Raw genomic sequence first — 17,765 nt, forward strand, 5'->3', positions numbered from 1 at the left:
CCGGACCATGCCAACTCCTCCGTCCTTTCCTCTCCTCCGTCCACCTTCTCCTCAGTCCATCCGCTCTTGGATCCTTCCGCTGTAACACTTTTCAGTGTCCCATCTGCTTTGCATTTCATCTCCTCCTTTACAGTCTCTACTGGTTGCATGGAGGGCGTATTCCGCTCTCATGTCCCACACTCTGCTCTTGTGCCCAAATCTTGTGGCTCAGCTTGGAACTTCATGTCCTGTGGGGGACCGATGAGAGTGTGCCTTTTTATGTCACCTGTAGTTCTGGATGCCTCAGGTGGAGATGGTTCAGCTCTGCTTCTCTGTCTGTTCGATGGAGGAGGAGGAGTCTTCCGTGGTGAGGTCTTTTGTCTGCTTGGAAGTTGGGGTCGTAGCGTTCTGACAGGCGGAGAGAGAGAGAGATCTCGGGACGCATTACCTATATTTAATTCTAACACACTGAGGTAAAATAAATCCAACCTTTTCCACTCTATTTTCCTAATCTTACTATCTATCTTAGTTGTTAAATATCATCGAAACACAATTCATGTCTACTAATAAGTTTACCATATCCCTAAACATTGCTTTCACCCACTGTAACACGTCTACTCCAATTAACTCTTTCAGGAAACCATTTTCTTCTATACATTTAAATACCTACATATTTCAAGCACCACATATTTCACACACTATAAAAGAACGTCCCCATATTTTCTCCATCACTTTAATCCCACTGTTATTTAGAACCGTAGTAACTTTTGTGACTGAACATATCTGCAATGTCGCCACTATCTATTCTATTCTGACTCTTATCCCTAGGGGACCCCACAATTGGTTTGGCTTTGTTCTTGTCATCATCTCTATTTTATCCCTGGTTGTGTCCGTTACAGAATTTAAATAATGAGTACAAAAATAACATATACAAAATTGGACTCTTTTTCAGATGTAAAACAAAAAATAGGTTTTCACATGAATGTACAATCTATAAAAATCTATAGACTATTTGTCTTTTGAGCTGTTTCTATCTTTATCTTATTTCTATTTATTGTTTTGTTCCAGCTCTGCCAAATCAGTCCTTACTCCCAATAATGTTCTGGAAGTCGCCAGTGAAGGGTGACAATGTGTGAGGTGGTGTCAATTTGCTCCTTTTTCTTTACCTTTAAACCGGAGCGTGTGTGAAGTTTGTTACAACTTTTCATGCTTCCGTCCACCGGGGATGAGCCCACTGTCTTTTGTGAACTTTCACCCTCACCCAATCACCTGGCCGAACAGGAGTCTCTTCTGGTGTCTCGTCTGGTATCTCTGTAGTTTTCCTAGCCTGCTGTGTAGACAAAACTTGCATAATATTACTCAGAGTTCTGACATATTCATCCACTTCTATTTGTCTAATATCTAAAACTGGACCACTCCCTCCTTGGAGAAGGCCCAAGCTTCGGCATACCTCTTGTTGTTATGAGACCTATTATTGACTACATGTTATTATTTATTAACTACAACGTCACTGAAATCAACATATCTGTATAACCATGACACTCCCTCCTTTGAGCATAAAATGCTCAATTAATATTGCAATGATTACCCTATTATGAACAGGACATGTAAAACCCACAACGTTGCATTAAATAAATATAACTTCTCCGTGTACCCACAAGGGGTACAAAAATATCGTATGATTTATGGTTTTCTGATGGTATAAATGCATATTCACTAAAAAATCTGCCATTAGCACAAAAAATAGTTTACTTGTTTCAATAATGGCTTTTGTAATGGTATTATGCATCATCGTTGCTGCGAAAAACAATACCCCTGGTGTCGCTAATGCGTCTCAATAATTCTAGGATTAGAGGATTGGTTGACACTGTTGAACTAACATATGATAAAATAATCTTTCTCCAAACTGGAGGGAAAATATGAACTATTCTCACAGAGAGTGACCTGCATGAAGGGCTGGTGCCCCTCACTCAAAATGAGATATTGCCTTACGCACTACACCATAAATCAGTAAAGTTACTCAAGAATAAATAAATAAAGACTGATTCTTGAAACTGTTGTAAAAACCCTACAACTTCTTCCTCCAAGCTCTTAATCAGTGTTATGTTATTTAATCTGCGGCTCATGCCTTAAAACAGATACTTCAGACCGATTATAACATTTTGTTTATGAGAAAAATGTAATCTGACTCCATAAATCACATAATTGTTTGATTAAAAACTACACTTCTGGCTAAGAATAAATGAAGTTCCCCTTTAAAACACAGCCCCGGTCTTCTGACGGGGTCTATCTATGTACTGGCTGGAAAATGTTGGGCCAGTCTCTGTCGCTCCGTCACAGTTCTCCCGCTAACAGTCACTCTCTAGTTCAGCTGGGTTCTTGTTGACTTCTTCACTGGTTTGAGACAAGCGACCCTATTTGAACACCTCCCTTTGTAGCCAGACTTCACCACAGCAGAATCGAGTTTCTGTTTTCAGGTCTGGACAGCTTCACGTCAGGTGTATCGCCGCCCCTTGCATATTTTGGGTGGAAGCCCGTCTTCTTGACCTCACTAGTTGTGTGGACACAATAGTTTTCTGTGTGGGGGAACATCACTCGTAATGTATTTTCCTTCTCATAATTACAAAAATAGTCTGCTCAATGTTCTACTATGTCTTAATCTTCTACTACTCTGTGGATGCTTTATGTGTAAATGCAATATTCTACACACTATCTTTTAAATAACATTCAACTAAGCAATCCAAGCTTCCTCATTGTTGTGGTTGATACCAGGCTGTCAGTGGCATTTGGTTCATGTTTGGAAATCCTGTACGTCTTTGACATCTCTGGGACCCCCTGCCTCCGTCGTCATCATGGAAACTGCATGGTGGGCCGTTGTTTGGTGCATGTGGTGGGTATTTCATTTGTTGTTGTGGACAATCTCTAGCCCAATGGCCCAGCTGATTGCATATGTAGCATCGCTCGAACCGGAGAACTTTTCCTCTGCCTCTGCCTCCTCGGAAACCTCCTGGTTGTTGGTTCTCCATCTGATTCTCTGGCACTATCTGAGATTCAACTGTTTGAGATGTCTGCCCTGCATTCTCTGGTTCTTCCTGAGCTTGAATTGTTGGAGGAATCTGCACTGCCTTCTCTGATGTAGCTGCCATTTGCCTTGCCGCTTTCTTGTTTTTATTAGCTTCGGTATCTTTCTCAGCCATTGTATCTTCAAGAGTCTTAGTTGTAATGTTTTAATTTCTTCGTCTTTTTCCCTCTGGGTTGCTTGGTATTTCATATCGTAGTAAATTAGATATTGTCTCCATTCTTCAATGGGTATAGCGTCTAATGCCACCACATCTCCCAGGCTTGCCTGCACTGATTGGGGAAGGGCGTTAATGACCGCGTTCTTCCACAGCATTACGACAGACGGTGAAACGTCATGTCGTTCTCCAGTGCAGTCCTCCCACACTCCTTCACATCTCTTCAGGAAGGCATACATGTCTTCCCCCGGTTCTTTTCTCAGGCTGTTGAGGGCATGTAAACTCCGTGTTGTTGGGTAGATTTGACGAATGGCAGCCCAATACCTCGACCTGACTTTGTTGAAGAAAATGTAATCTGAAGAGTTGGTGCATTTGGCGTTGGAATCCACTGCTCTTGCCTCTAGTCTTCCTTCTATCCGTCCAAGCAGTGCCCTCATGTTTCCCAAGCACAGGTGGTCTTGGACTGTGTATTTCTCCAGATCATTCACCCACTTCTGACCTCCTTGTGTAAGTTGTCCGGCTTTGATCCATGCTTGTTGTTCTCGCAGGTATTCTCCATTTTCATGGTGAATTACTGCTTTTCTATGGGCTTTCGTTGGTGCTGGTTGATCATCAGCTGGATACAGTCCTCTCGTTTGCCATTGTTCCAACAGTTTCTCCATGTGGTTCCATGTCTTTTGTCTAAGATTTGGAACTGTTATAGCATCCGATCTGATTTGTATCCTTCCCTTGATATCTGCTGTTGAGCCTGGCCCTGCGTCTAGTCTCAACTTAGTTTGTTTTGGTGACATGTTCTCTAATTATTTATTAACTTATCAAAGATGAAGCACTAATCTTCTGACTAGCACCTTCGTTGCTGTTCGTCCGAACTTTAAATCTTTTATTTTATTTAAAAAAAAATTTAAATTCTCAAGGTTTTATTAAAAATTTTTTTTTTTTTTAATTATAGATTTTTTTAAGTTTTAGGTAAAATATTAATAAAGTTAATTAATATATAAAATAAATGCAAAATTAAAATATGAAATATTAAAATAAAGTTGTACCGTGTATGGTTTTGACTTTGAAATATGAATCTGGTTCAAATCCAAATCTCCTGTGTACAGTGCATACCGAAATGTATGAAATTATGCTAATGTCACCACTTGTGTTAGCTTCAATAAATTGGTGTTTGAAAAAGTATTATGTAAAGTTTTTTCTCTTATAATTAGAAAACACTTGCAATTCTATCTTGGCGATCAAGCATGTGTTTATTTATAACACTTAAAATTATACTTCACAATGTTATGGTGTTTCTTCTATTTGTGTAATAATTCTGTACTACCACCAGAGTGCGCTATTTTAATTTCCAGCTTAATCCACTAGGGAATAGCTGTTGCAAAACTGACTTGTTTTTAACAAGGAGAAACTTATTTTCCTTAAAAATATCTTTAAAATAGGAAGAACATTACACTATGGTTAAACAATAAAGCACATAACCGCCGAAACACATTTGCAAAACAAGAATATTCACAAAACCAGCCAATACACTTTTATCAGCAGAAGTACTTCCAATAGTTCTAACTCTAACAAGAAGTATGGTTCTTTACTAGATGGAATGCCTAGCCTCAGTGTGTTAAAGCAAACAGAGTACTTCAATTAGCATTTCATGAAATGGCGACTGCCGTGTGGTTCACTGTGAACATGAGGTCAAGACAAGATGACAACTGGTTTTCCAACCTTTGACCTGAAGAACAAAGGGATTTGAGAAAACACCTGGAGTTGAAATAATGGTGGGGTGATATTTTGTCTAGTAAATTCAACACACAACACTGTAGTTTAAAATAACATTTCTATTTAGTTTACAATGATAAATGGGCCTTATACCCTTACGTCATAGCCGTCTACACATGTACGTAAATGTTTTGACTTTAAGAGCCAGTATGGTCATCTCCTCTGTTTAAACACGCTATTATGGGACAAAATGGGACGCTATCCAAACACTATCAGAAGAATATCGTCTATCTAACGCACGAATGTCGCTTTTTCTCGTCGTAATCCACATGCAATGTCTTTTTGAAAACAGAAATAAAGTAACCACTGAAAGCTTCAAACTCCTCAGGCCTTTTCCTTGAAAAATGACTTTTTTAAAACAGCCTTACACTGTTGTTAACAAAAAACACTCACTCCAATAACCTTAGCTTCAAACTTTGGCTGTGTCTTTGCCTCAAGCAGTCCCGACTGCTTAATGGCCTAAAACCATTCACGTTAACTTAAAACGCAACAAAAGACACCTATTTAAGTGATTGGCCTCTGGCCGACATGTAGGGTTACCACCCGTCCCGCGTAGCGCGTGCACGCACAGCGTTTGAACCCCAATTCATGCGTCCCGCAAATTGAGACCATGTCACGCATAATCAATGCTTGCTCAAAAAAGAATTGCTCGCTCTAGCTTCTTGAGCTCTTGGCAGCCAAACTAGCATTACTTGAGACTAGTTCAGCACGCTACAGTTGCCACACCCACCCCCCAGTATAACTGCTGACCAGGTTGTCAAATTTTGCGTCGTCGTCATGAAAGCAAACGGCCGCACGCGCGGCGACAGACGCTGTGCAAAAGACTTCCGGCGGAAATGAAGTGCATTTGTGTAGGGTTATGCCGCGCTACCCGTGGTTTTGTCGCGTGAACTTGTCTATAGAAAATGGCGTCTGAAGCACCAGTAAGTAAAAAGAGAAGGTGTGGGTACAGGAAAGAGTGGGAGAGGGAATATGTGTGGCTGAAGGCTGTTGAGGGGGATAGTGAGAGGGTTTTCTGTGACATTTGCAAAACGTCCTTCTCAATCGGACATGGAGGCGAATACGATGTCAAACGACACAGACTGACTGACACACACAAGAAAAATGTCCAACAAAAAGAGACATCGAAATCTATGGATGCTTTCCTCCGACCCAAAAACGACTGTCTAGCTGACAAAGTCACTGCTGCAGAGGTGACGAGTGTGGGCAACCCCCTTGAATTACAGGTAATTATTTTGAATTGCATTCAACAGGGATAAGAGAAATTATGATAATGCAAAGAGTGATCATTGACTCATCTTACTTCTTTTAGGTTTACCTGTCCTTCCTCAGCAATGCGCTGAAGATTTTCCACGACACTGTGCTGGTGCTGGAGCGAGAAGATGGGACTGTCTGTGAGCTCTACGATATGATGTTCACCCTAAAAACCAAGCTACAGCAACGACAGAGTGATGGTTTCTTTGGGGCCCAGACGGGTGTACTCTTCCAGGAGTTTCCAGACAGGCAGGCAGCTGTGCTCAGAGAGGATATGTGCAACTTCTACCAGTCCTCTCTCACTTACCTGGAGCAGCGCTATGACTTCTCAGACTCCAACTACCAGAAGAAAGTGGCTAGCCTGGCACTACAGAAGAGCCCATTCAACTTCACCCATCTCTGTGAAGCTGTAGAAGTCCTGCAGCTAAGCAAGCAATTGGACATGGATGCACTATATGATGAGTATTGTGTTGTTCTGCCACACCAACAGGCCATTGTGCAGTCAGAAGCTTCAGTCGTTGAGAAGTGGGCCACCTTACTCAAGCACACACACACACCAAACATGACAGCATTAGCTTCTTTCCTCTTGAGTGTACCAATCACCAATGCTTCAGTGGAGAGGGTCTTTTCACTGATGACAGGATGCTGGACAGACACAAGGAACAGATGTTCGGTAAACCTCATCAAGTCAGAAATCCAGGTGAAGAGCAACTTCACATTCAGTTGCAAGGACTTCTACTCTTATGTAGTGAAAGAGAAGGCTCTCCTCAATGCTGTACGCTCCAACAAGAAATACAAGTTCAAGAAGAAACCTGAAGAAAACTAGTTAATATCCCATTTCTCTAAGATGTAGTTTGATTGATTTTGAACATTGGTGGACTGTTTACAGGGTTGCAAATTTACCATTTTTAGGTTACAGTTGCCTTTTAGGTGAAAATGTCATTGTTCTGCATAGGATTTTATGTTGGCAACTTTTTGCATTGTTGTCACCTTGTGATGTTGATGGGTTCGCACTCCTGTGTCTATACTGAAAAAACATTTGGAACCTTCTCATGAATGTTGCTTGAAGTGAATAAATTGCTTAAGTTAAATAGCATTTGCCAATTCATTGTTCAAAATGTTATGAATCTTTATTTAGAAAGAAATACACATTGGTGGCCTATTGATGGACATACATCAGATATTACACATGTCTAGTGGAATAGGGCACTATTAATGTACTATGTAAGATGGTATGTGCTAGAAATAGGTAAACCACTTCCGCGCCGGGCAGTGTCCCACATTGTCCCTCAGAAACATACCCCTTGTCCCCCCTTGGGCTTCTTAGCAGGTGGTCACCCTACCGACATGTAATAACAGACAAACGAATAGCATGCAGGGTTAAATAGAACAAAAGAAATTGAACTCACCCTGCCTGTAACAAAGCAACGCCACGTGGTAAGATACCAATGATTATCGATTTAGGCTTGTTTTAACTTAAATTGCACAGCTATTTTCAGGATCCGCTGGCCGCCGTCAAACACACAGAACTAACATTGTCCTACATAAACTATTGAAGAATTCGATATAACAGGTTTCACCTTACGTAGTTGATTTGAGCTCTCTGTGTGTTTAACGGATGCCAGCGGGTCTCCCGGTTGTGCGAGGATCACGTCAGGGAAACACCAATTGTTAAATATGTTCTTTATTCTCGTGTCCAGGAGAGAAGCTTTAAAATGAGACTAAATGGAGTCTCTGAAAAGATTCAAATGGGATACTTTAATTAAAAAAGGCACGGTAGTGTTACAGACATAATATTGTTCAGGCAGAAAACAGCTGTGATCTGGCTCTCATGAGCAAGAAGAGAAGAGAGCGAATCCCTCGTCCGGTGCTGCCATATATATCCTCTGCTGGCTCCTCCCCGCCAGCCGGCTCGCCTCGTCTCTAATGTCCGTTGTTGCATTTAAACAGAGGATTGGTACTTTTCACATTCAATATATGCTTAATCCGCCTTTTCTCCTCATATTCTCTTTCATCATTTTTCATGTAACACATTCTAAACGCTGTAATCAATACTCCAAAATATACAGAAAATACTTCACGGCTGGTTTGGTTTCCGGATGTTGTCACATGCTACTCTCGTCTGTAAACAATAATGTATTCAAATAAACTGTACTTTCATTTAATATTCAGCATGGTAGTATCTCGACATCTATAGTTGTAGTGTTAAATCAGTAGGTGGGTCATTCCAGAATTGGAGGACATTTCATGTCCCCCATATAAAAAATCTAATAATCCATGCCCAAAATGCTAAAACATGCACTTGTTGTGTTAAACATACTTGTCTTGAGACACAATGTGGATAAAATTGTAGAAAAAGTGGTTTCAAAATATTATTTAAATTATCAAATAGCTCTCGAACATCCCCTAAAATGGCATTTTTCTCTTGTCCCCGCTTCTTGGTGACCAACTTGCATGTCAAATATAACATTTAAAATAGGGATTTTATTTACTTTTTTTGGTATTATTCTATTGATATATGTCTCTTGTAATGGTAAAATCTATTTGTTAAATCATAAACATATTTTAAATAACAGTAATTTTGCACAGAAGGTGTGTCCCTCAACATGCGTTCAACCCTGTTACCCAAACCTTTTTAGATTGGCACAGGAAGTGAAAAAACTGTAAATCAGATGACACAGTGGAAGTGACATCAGCAAGCCATGTGCTAGTGCCATGGGTAGACCAAAACTAAGTCCTCTCTTTTATTTTTCATATTTTTACAATCTTTTCAGTCGTAAAAGAGTGTGGCACTCTGACCCACTCAACCCTGTTACTGATATTACCAGAATAAAGCATATTAATTTCAAAGTTATCTTTCTTGCATTAGATATCCAAGTTTGTCATTGCCTTGGAAAGTAGCATTACATGCTACATCTAGCAATAATTCCTGAGGTTAAAGCTCAAATTAGCATTGATTTTCAACCCTGTTACTTTCAACCCTGTTACTATAATTAGAGTAACAGGGGTAATTCTTCATTGGAAAATATACATTTGATGCCAAGCTGGGCAAATCACTTTTTTTGATGGTTTATTATCTGTTTTTCCTAAATACATTAAAAAAAATTATAAAATAAAAGGTTCATTTTTCAAAAATGTTGGTGTCTAAATTGTCCTCCAATTCTGGAATGACCCAGGTTTCGGTTTGCACCACTCCATGTCATTTCGCTACTCAATTCACCTCTTTAGGAAATCGTATATTAGCCACATGCTAAATGCTAACCGTAAATTAAGGATTTTCAGAATAAAAGCTTAACTGCTTGTGCACAAGAATTTCTGTTTTTTCAGTATAAAAGAGAGTTTAAACTGACGGTATGTTTAAGCTACATTATACCATCGAAACATTGATTTTAATTTCTAACACTTGCAACCCTTTTTCTTCAACCTATACTAAGGGAGTCCATGTACGTAGACACGTTAGTTTAGCTGCTATAGGCTTAGACCAGGGGTCTGTAACCTTTTTGACCAAAAGAGCCATTTTGCTCCTTTTTCCAAAAATGTTTTTTGTCTGGAGCCGCAAAACATATTTCATAGCTCGATAGCTTATAAAGTTGTATTTATTGTTATATCAGACAACAACTACAGTTTTTTTGCATTTATTAGGCTATTTATTACATTATATAAAACTGTTAACCTCTAATAAGAAACAAATAACTCCTATAAGGAGATCTAAAAATAATACACAGGCCTACTTTAAAATAAATTAAACACAGCACTTGGGGAGTCCTCTGCACATTTGAAGGGACAAATATATATAATTAAAATGGGCCCACTTTGAAATAAATAAAACATATAGCTGCACCCTAAAAAGAGTTAAAGGTAGAGTAGGTAAGAATGGAGAAACCAGCTTGAGTGCACTAGAATTTGAAAATACACAACGGGAAAAAATATGCCTCTTCCTTCACACTGTCTTACAGAGCTCCTCCTCCAACACACACGCACGCGCATGACCAATGAGGCCACGAGATCCGTTTGTGCACAGATGGAAGGCTGACAGGCAGGTAGGCCATCCAGTTATTTTAGACGGGCCGGCTAAAATGATTGGTCGTGCTTTTTAAAGCGCTACGGCTTCCAGAGATACATTTTTGTAAGTATTTATTGTCAAAGCATTTAATATATTCATTGCTATCGGGACACTAAGAGCATTCCATGGTAAATAACAAAAAGTGTTTTCTGAAATAAATGATATACCCCATTGAATTATGACTGAAGATTGTCAGCTGTCTTCCTCTCCCGTGTTGTTCCTCGATACGTAAAGGCTGCAGCAGCACCGTTGATAACTTCTCTCTTCATATCAAACATACCGGTAAACCAGCATCGTTTGCTGTGAAACAGAACTCTGTCCACGTAGAATTAAATCCTGTGTTCCTCCAATACTTTTCTTTGATTTATCCATAGTTCGCTCATCGAGCCGGGGGTCAGGTTATTCGCCTCCAAGAAAAGGCGCTCGCGCGGGACCGTAGCAGGATTTGACGCATATTTTAGTTGACCTAATTAAAACCGTTTTGTTTTTTATTTATGTGTCACCTCAAAATACAAGATACAAAACATTTTCAACCGTGCAACAAAATATAAATAGTCCTACAAATACTTTTATTTTATTTCCTTCTTACTTTTGTCTAAGTTCAAGGGAGCCAGAGCAGAGGGCTTAAAGGGCCGCTTGCGGCTCGAGGGCCGCGGGTTGCGACCCCTGGCTTAGACTGTCGGGGGACACCTTACTTCTTCCTTCCTTCCTTCTGTCTGTCTGTACCTGTTTACTCTCATGTTTCGAATAACCCAGCTTCCCCCAAATTTCATTTTGGTGTCTATGCCGGGATCCTGAGTCGTGGCTGATCCTTTTGCTGCGGTCCTGTGTCCTTGATCCTCTATCCTGAGTCCTGATCTGAGTCCTGGACTTCGAGTCGTGGCTGAATCTGTCACTGTGGTCCTGCCTGACTCTCATCACACTACTTCCCTGATGGCTCCCACAGGATTGTTGACATCCTCGTGGATGCATCTTCTTATTATAGACACATGCATTTCCAAACATTTGGTCTACCGATGCTGTAAAATGTATTATCTTTTCGATTTACACACGGCATCTGTTCCACGTCTGTCCGTCCTGGGAGAGGGATCCCTCCTCTGTTGCTCTCCCTGAGGTTTCTCCCATGTTCCCCTTTAAACTGTGGGTTTTTTCTCCGGAAGTTTTTCCTTGTACGATGTGAGGGTCTAAGGACAGATGGTGTCGTACTGTCATACTGATATTCTGTACAAACTGTGAAGTCCACTGAGACAAATGTAACATTTGTGATATTGGGCTATATAAATAAACATTGAATGATTGATTGATTGATGCTGGTCCTCTGGTCCTTTGTGGTGATGGCTCTGGTGAAGGCCCTTGAGCCACGGTAGATCTTGACCTGGGGGCCTGCACAGACGGATGTTCTGGCTGCTGGATAAACGCCGCCTGTGGGCCACTAGGCCCAGGCAGCTGTGAAACATCTCTGTAAAACAAATTGAAATGTAGGACAATAATTACAACTAATTTCATTGAAATAAAGTTCAAGTAAAATGTTGCTCAAGCACAAATAACAATGCACACATACAAATATAGTTTGGGAGGCTGGACAGAGTCTCTCTCTCTCTCTCTCTCTCTCTCTCTCTCTCTCTCTCTCTCTCTCTCTCTCTCTCTCTCTCTCTCTCTCTCTCTCTCTCTCTCTCTCTCTCTCTCTCTCTCTCTCTCTCTCTCTCTCACACACAGGTATTTCCAGTTACTTTACATTCAGTATAAAATCACACATGTACATACATATACATACATCTGATAACAAAGTCTCATCTGTACAGAACAGTATGATAAAATAATCGATGGCAAAAACATGTCTATAGCCACTGTAAATTTTTCCGTTGTGGGACGAATAAAGGATTGTTTGAATCATCTACACATCTCACTTTTACCAACCAAAATAACGTTTGCACATAAAACACAGAGTAAACGTTTGCTAATGGAGAGTCTATTTCGTCCCAAGAAAAAGTTCATGACTATCGCAGTAGCGTGGCGTGGGGAAAAAATTAGGGGAAGCCAATAATACGTCCTTTCTTTTGGGGGGGGGGGGGGGGGTGTGGTGTTCAATGTAATAACGTAACCAGATGAGAGATTACAGCGCCCGGTATCATTTTACACACATTTGTATCATACAGATGCAGGACTTACACACGCCTGTTATCTAACCGACAGGTCCGCACGCACTCTCCAGCCGAAACTCTAATAAGCATTCATTCACAAACTAAATCAGGAGACCTTTAACGTTTTACGTCCGGTTCGCTCCTTTGTTCCTCGCTGTACACAGCTCCAGTTTGGGCATTGGGCATTGTCATCAGATTGTATTTGCTGTTGCTGCTGCAGCGGAAGTTTAGTACAATTATTTTTGATTAAATATTCCAAAATCTCCACCCTTCAGTTCAGTTGCTTGCTACTTTCTAACGGCGGTTAGAGTGGTGCAGTGACGCTATCTATCTTCTATCGATTAGATTTATGATTCGAAAATTATAAAAGTAGGGTAGACATGTGGATATTATCCGAATGAACAAAACGTGCATTTACCTAACAGGTTCGTTTTCCACTGACCTTTTATCAAGCTATTTTCCAAAATCCTATGGAGAAATCCCATTGCTATTTTGTCTAGGGAAACCGTGCGCAGCTTAATTCCGCTTTTTGGGACGCGTCACTGCACCACTAAGTTGATGCGATTTGATTGGATTGTGAGGCAAGGGAAGCCAGCCGCCTCTGGCTTCCCTTGGCATGGCCCTGACCAATCACAGGTTGGCAGGGGCATGACGTGAGCCTCATCTGATTGGTCAATCCCTCCATTTTTTTTCACCAAGGGAAGCAAATTTCGGCTGGCCTCCTCTCGCAACAGAGAGTGCAATCTACTGTTTCACCATAACATCTAGAGGGGCGCTGTTTCACTCTTTGTAAAATACTCAATGAGAATTGGGGAGAGACGGGCCGGCAGCAAAACACAACAAAAAAAATTCTGAAACTAAACAAAGTGTTTTTATTTATTTATTAAAATGATAACTACAATCCGAAAAAACAGGGGAAGCCTGGCTTCCCTTGGCCTCCAGGAGAAAACGCCACTGGACTATCGATAAAAAGAATATATCAATAAAGTGTTTCCCCTATATAAAAATAGTGGCGGCGCAGCGCCGCTGCTGAAATATGAGCGCCGCTGCTAGGGAGTGCCAGCCAGCTAACAAAAAAAAAAGAACAAAAAAAATATTTTTTTATTTTTTAAACTTTTTTTATTTTTCTTAAATAATTCTAAGTGGCGACTCTTTTTCATTTTTGATTGTTTGTTATGTGGATTTGTAGTATTTGTGTTACTATATGTTCAATAAAGGTGTATTTTTTCTAAATCTTGAGACATTGCCCCGGACCCCCCTAGAGGATGTGACGTCCACCCCCCAATTCAAACATGTTCATACAATACTGAATACATTTGAAGCCATTTTGAGGTCTATTACCTATGTCAATAAGTTTCTGCAGTGTATTTGTCTTTTGTAGAGATTTTTCCTTTATTCTTTACAGATAAAATGTCGCCTAAAATCTCACCTAGGGCAGAAAATTGTCTAGAACCGGCCCTGGTACTACGCCTCAAGAGCCTTTCTTGTGCAGACACATAGAAACAAATTGGCGGGGCGCACTTCGCACGCACTAAAACATTCCACACGCTCCGCGCTCACATTATGCTGGGCCCACATGCCTTAGCACCGCTGCTATGACTCCATCCTCTCTAGCGAAGTCGGCAACTGTAAAAAATGTTAAGCCATTTTCTCTGTCTCTCTCTCTCCTCACAGACGTAAGCTGATGGGAGACACATGGTTTATATATTTTCTTGGTGGGGAGATCCTTAGTGATGTCTCGATGTCCATTGGTCATTTCAGACAATCATGGCTGCCGGCCGAGATTTCCTTGTTGGACATACGAATCCACCAATCCAACACAGTCTAACGCCGAGTCAAGCTGCTTTGAGCGGCCATATTGGCTGCTGTGCCTTGGTTACAGTCTCACAAGAGGTCCCGCTGGAAAGCTACCCTTCCAGCGATTCCGCGGATATATGAGTCATATTTCTACTCCTTATAATCGAAAATATATGATTAATTACATAAATTATGCGCCTCCACCGACTCCAGAGGGTTAAACAGTTATAAATGGCATCATATTTTAAAATCTAATCAACAATTTTTACATTTATTAATTTAACTCACCTTGCATTAACCTTGTACAATATTGAGACAACTCAGAAGATCTCCAGCATTAAACACCACAGAATACAATATTTTCAAAAAATAATCGTCTGTAATTGTTAATAACTTAAACATAAGCAATACGTACATACGATGTGATCAAAGGCATGAAGACATATGCAGATGTAGCTGGATTTCTTTACAAATAATAGCATATTGCTCACAGAGCCATGCTTTGCCTATCTCCTCTCTAATGATCACCTGACACACCCATCTGATGATGTCATCCTGATCCTCGAAGGGACCACGACCAGGCACAATAGAGAACCGCAGTGACGCGTCGTAAAACCCGGATGTAAGTTAGCATTTTTAGCACTTCCGGTTCCTTCCTCAAAAAGCAATGCATTTTTTCCATAGGGTTTTGGAAAATAGCTCGAAATAAGGTCTGTGGTTGACACAAATTTAAGAGATAAATCACGTTTTGTTCTACAACATTAAATACATCAGCAGTGACCCCACTGGGGATTTTTGAAGAGTTTACGTGTCTGAAAAACGATGGTTGTTACCGAGTGGCTGAATAGGACTACAGAAATTGTCGAGGCCGTTTTAAGTCATTACGCCGAACAAGTAAACACTCCCGCTAAATTTGTTTTCCCCTGTGTTCTTCTTGAAAGCAAGTACCTATCGCAAGTACCCATATCTTTAGTATCTGTATATCTATATCTGACCATTAGAATCTGCATTTTTGAAATTGTCGTTTTTAACACCGTAGTTTTACAAATTATAGAATAATTAATTACCAGTGTTTTCCAATTTTACTCTGCAGTTCGTTTCGTTGGCTAACGTTAGCTAAAGCTAGCGCTACTAGTTAGCTACGCAATGGTTTGTTGCTTTGCTTCGGGTTGCAGCCACAGGTCTTCGCATGAAACGTGCTTGTTCTATCGTTTCCCGGCCGATGTTTTCCAAAGGGGAGTCTGGATTCGTGTCATGAGGTAAGCTGACGTTACATTTTTGTCCATGTCACGGTGAAATGTAAATGATGGGTAGTGAATGTATCGCCGTTTTAGAGATGGCGCTGCTGAAAAGACCGCAACATAAGTAAAGATAATGAATACATCCTATTAAAACCTGCGTGGCTTATATGATAAGTCTAATTAGTACAAGCAGCATAACGTTTCACCATGTAACTAAAGATTGTTGTCAGGGAAATCAGTTTGACATATTGAACTAATAACAAATCACCTCTGGCTGGCAGAGAACTCTCGGCTCCATAGCTTCTCTTGGACGTAAAATCACATGTACATTTTACATTTATATTCAATTTAATATTCCATCCCTCACATACTTTTGTATATATAATAACTTATATTTTGTTTTTCTTGTTATGCTGCTGCAACACAAACATTTCCCAAATTGGGATCAATACAGTAATATCTTATCTTAATTAATTAAGAAATATAACTATTATAATTAGTGTAGCAGCTGACACCTATTTTCAATATGGATTAATCTACCATTTATTTCTTTAGTTCAATTTTCATCTATAAAAATGTCAAAATAGTGAAAATGTTCCCGAGACTTATCAAAGTGCAAGGTTATATCTTTAGATGTTTTGTTTTAGCCTATGCACTGTATGTCTTAATGCTTTTATATGTGACGGTGTGACTTCCATGAAACTAATATGTTATATCTTCCCAACAGACGAGCTGACAGGAAACCTAACACTCGAACAACCACAACATTGCAAAGGCGAGTAAATGTAAATTAAAAAAAATTCACAATTGTTTTATTTCTTCTTCTTTCTTGCAGTGAGGTGAAGCTGACCTTGCACTTGGTGCCAGTAAGGATGTTCCTCACACAGGCTGAATGTTTCTCCTTCCTTACTGACACAGAAGCCCTTGATTTGCAATGCTTCACTAATTGTCATTTCCCTGGCTCCGTTGGGACACTTTACCTCCAGCACAGCGGAAGACCCTACCAGACCATCTGGAGATGCCCCCAACAATCCTGATAGGGAGAGCCACAAATCTGACTCATGGACCTGCATCTGGGTTGCAGTGGTGAATGCCCTGACGCCCTCACATTCATTCATAGTCCCCCACTGTACAGACAAAACACCATCAAGGGCCTGTTGTTGCCCAAGCTCCCTGGCAATAAAGGAAGCAGTCACACGCTTTGACCTCAGGACAGCTCCAAAGTTGCTGGCAGTCAACCTTCCTTTCCTGAACAAATGCCAGTTTGATCTGGTTCGCTGACCAGTGGTAGCCACCTGAATTGCCCTCTGTTGCTCCTCAGACAATGCCATGCTTGCCACAATTGCCTCAGGTCCCTGATGCCCAACAGATTTGATAATTTCAGGAACAGTAAGTGTTTCCAAGCTGTAGTGTTCCTCTTCTGGCTCGGGGGAGAGAAGCCAAGAAATTCCTGAAAACCTGCCCCCGAGTCTGTCCCTCAGCCAGTCACGATCTTCGGAGGTAGGCTCTCTTGTCAGCGGGTTAAATTAGTTATTGGTTTCAACAGTCACATTAAAACAGTTACTAAATCAGCCTATTATCACCTAAAGAACATATCTAGGATTAAAAGACTAATGTCACAGCAGGATTTGGAAAAACGTGTCCATGCTTTTATCTTCAGTAGACTCGACTACTGCAATGGTGTCTTCACAGGTCTCACTAAAAAATCTATTAGAAAGCTGCAGCTGATTCAGAACACCGCTGCTCGAGTCCTCACTAACACTAAGAAAGAGGATCACATCACTCCTGTTCTGAAGTCTTTACTCAGGTTCTTCACTAACACTAAGAAAGTGGATCACATCACTCCAGTTCTGAAGTCTTTACACTGGCTTCCTGTGTGTCAAAGAATAGATTTAAAAATACTGCTGCTGTTTATAAAGCACTGAATGGTTTAGGCCCAAAATACATTTCTGACCTCCTGCTAAATGATGAACCATCCAGATCTCTCAGGTCTTCAGGGACTGGTCAGCTTTCTGTCCCCAGAGTCAGAACTAAACATGGAGAAGCAGCATTCAGTTATTATGCTCCAAATATCTGGAACAAACTCCCAGAAACTTGCAGGTCTGCTGCAACTCTTACTACTTTTAAATCCAGGCTGAAGACTTTTCTTTTTGTCGCTGCTTTTAATTGAACTATTCATATCTTAGACTGCACTGTAACTTTTATCCATGTATTTTTTCTTTTAATGTTTATTTTATTAGCTTGGGAATTAATGTGAATAAATTATGTGAATAAATTAACTCTA

General features: G+C 40.5%; 1 protein-coding gene across 1 annotated transcript; it reads left to right on the plus strand.

The window, feature by feature from the left end:
* The first annotated feature begins 5,364 nt into the window (after window positions 1-5,364).
* On the plus strand, window positions 5,365-7,889 carry LOC307042580 (uncharacterized protein). Its single transcript, XM_079686546.1, has 2 exons — window positions 5,365-6,211; window positions 6,298-7,889. The coding sequence occupies exons 1-2, from the start codon at window positions 5,891-5,893 to the stop codon at window positions 7,063-7,065; spliced, it is 1,089 nt and encodes a 362-aa protein (XP_079542672.1). The 5' UTR covers window positions 5,365-5,890; the 3' UTR covers window positions 7,066-7,889.
* Window positions 7,890-17,765: the final 9,876 nt, after the last annotated feature.

Source organism: Notothenia rossii, assembly GCF_949606895.1.
Source record: "Notothenia rossii genome assembly, chromosome: 6".
Lineage (NCBI taxonomy): Eukaryota > Metazoa > Chordata > Actinopteri > Perciformes > Nototheniidae > Notothenia > Notothenia rossii.

Coding starts and splice junctions, on each gene's coding strand:
- LOC307042580 (XM_079686546.1), top strand. CDS start 5,891: ATGGCGTCTGAAGCACCAGTAAGTAAAAAGAGAAGGTGTGGGTACAGG. Junction 6,212..6,297: donor GCAACCCCCTTGAATTACAG/GTAATTATTTTG, acceptor TACTTCTTTTAG/GTTTACCTGTCCTTCCTCAG.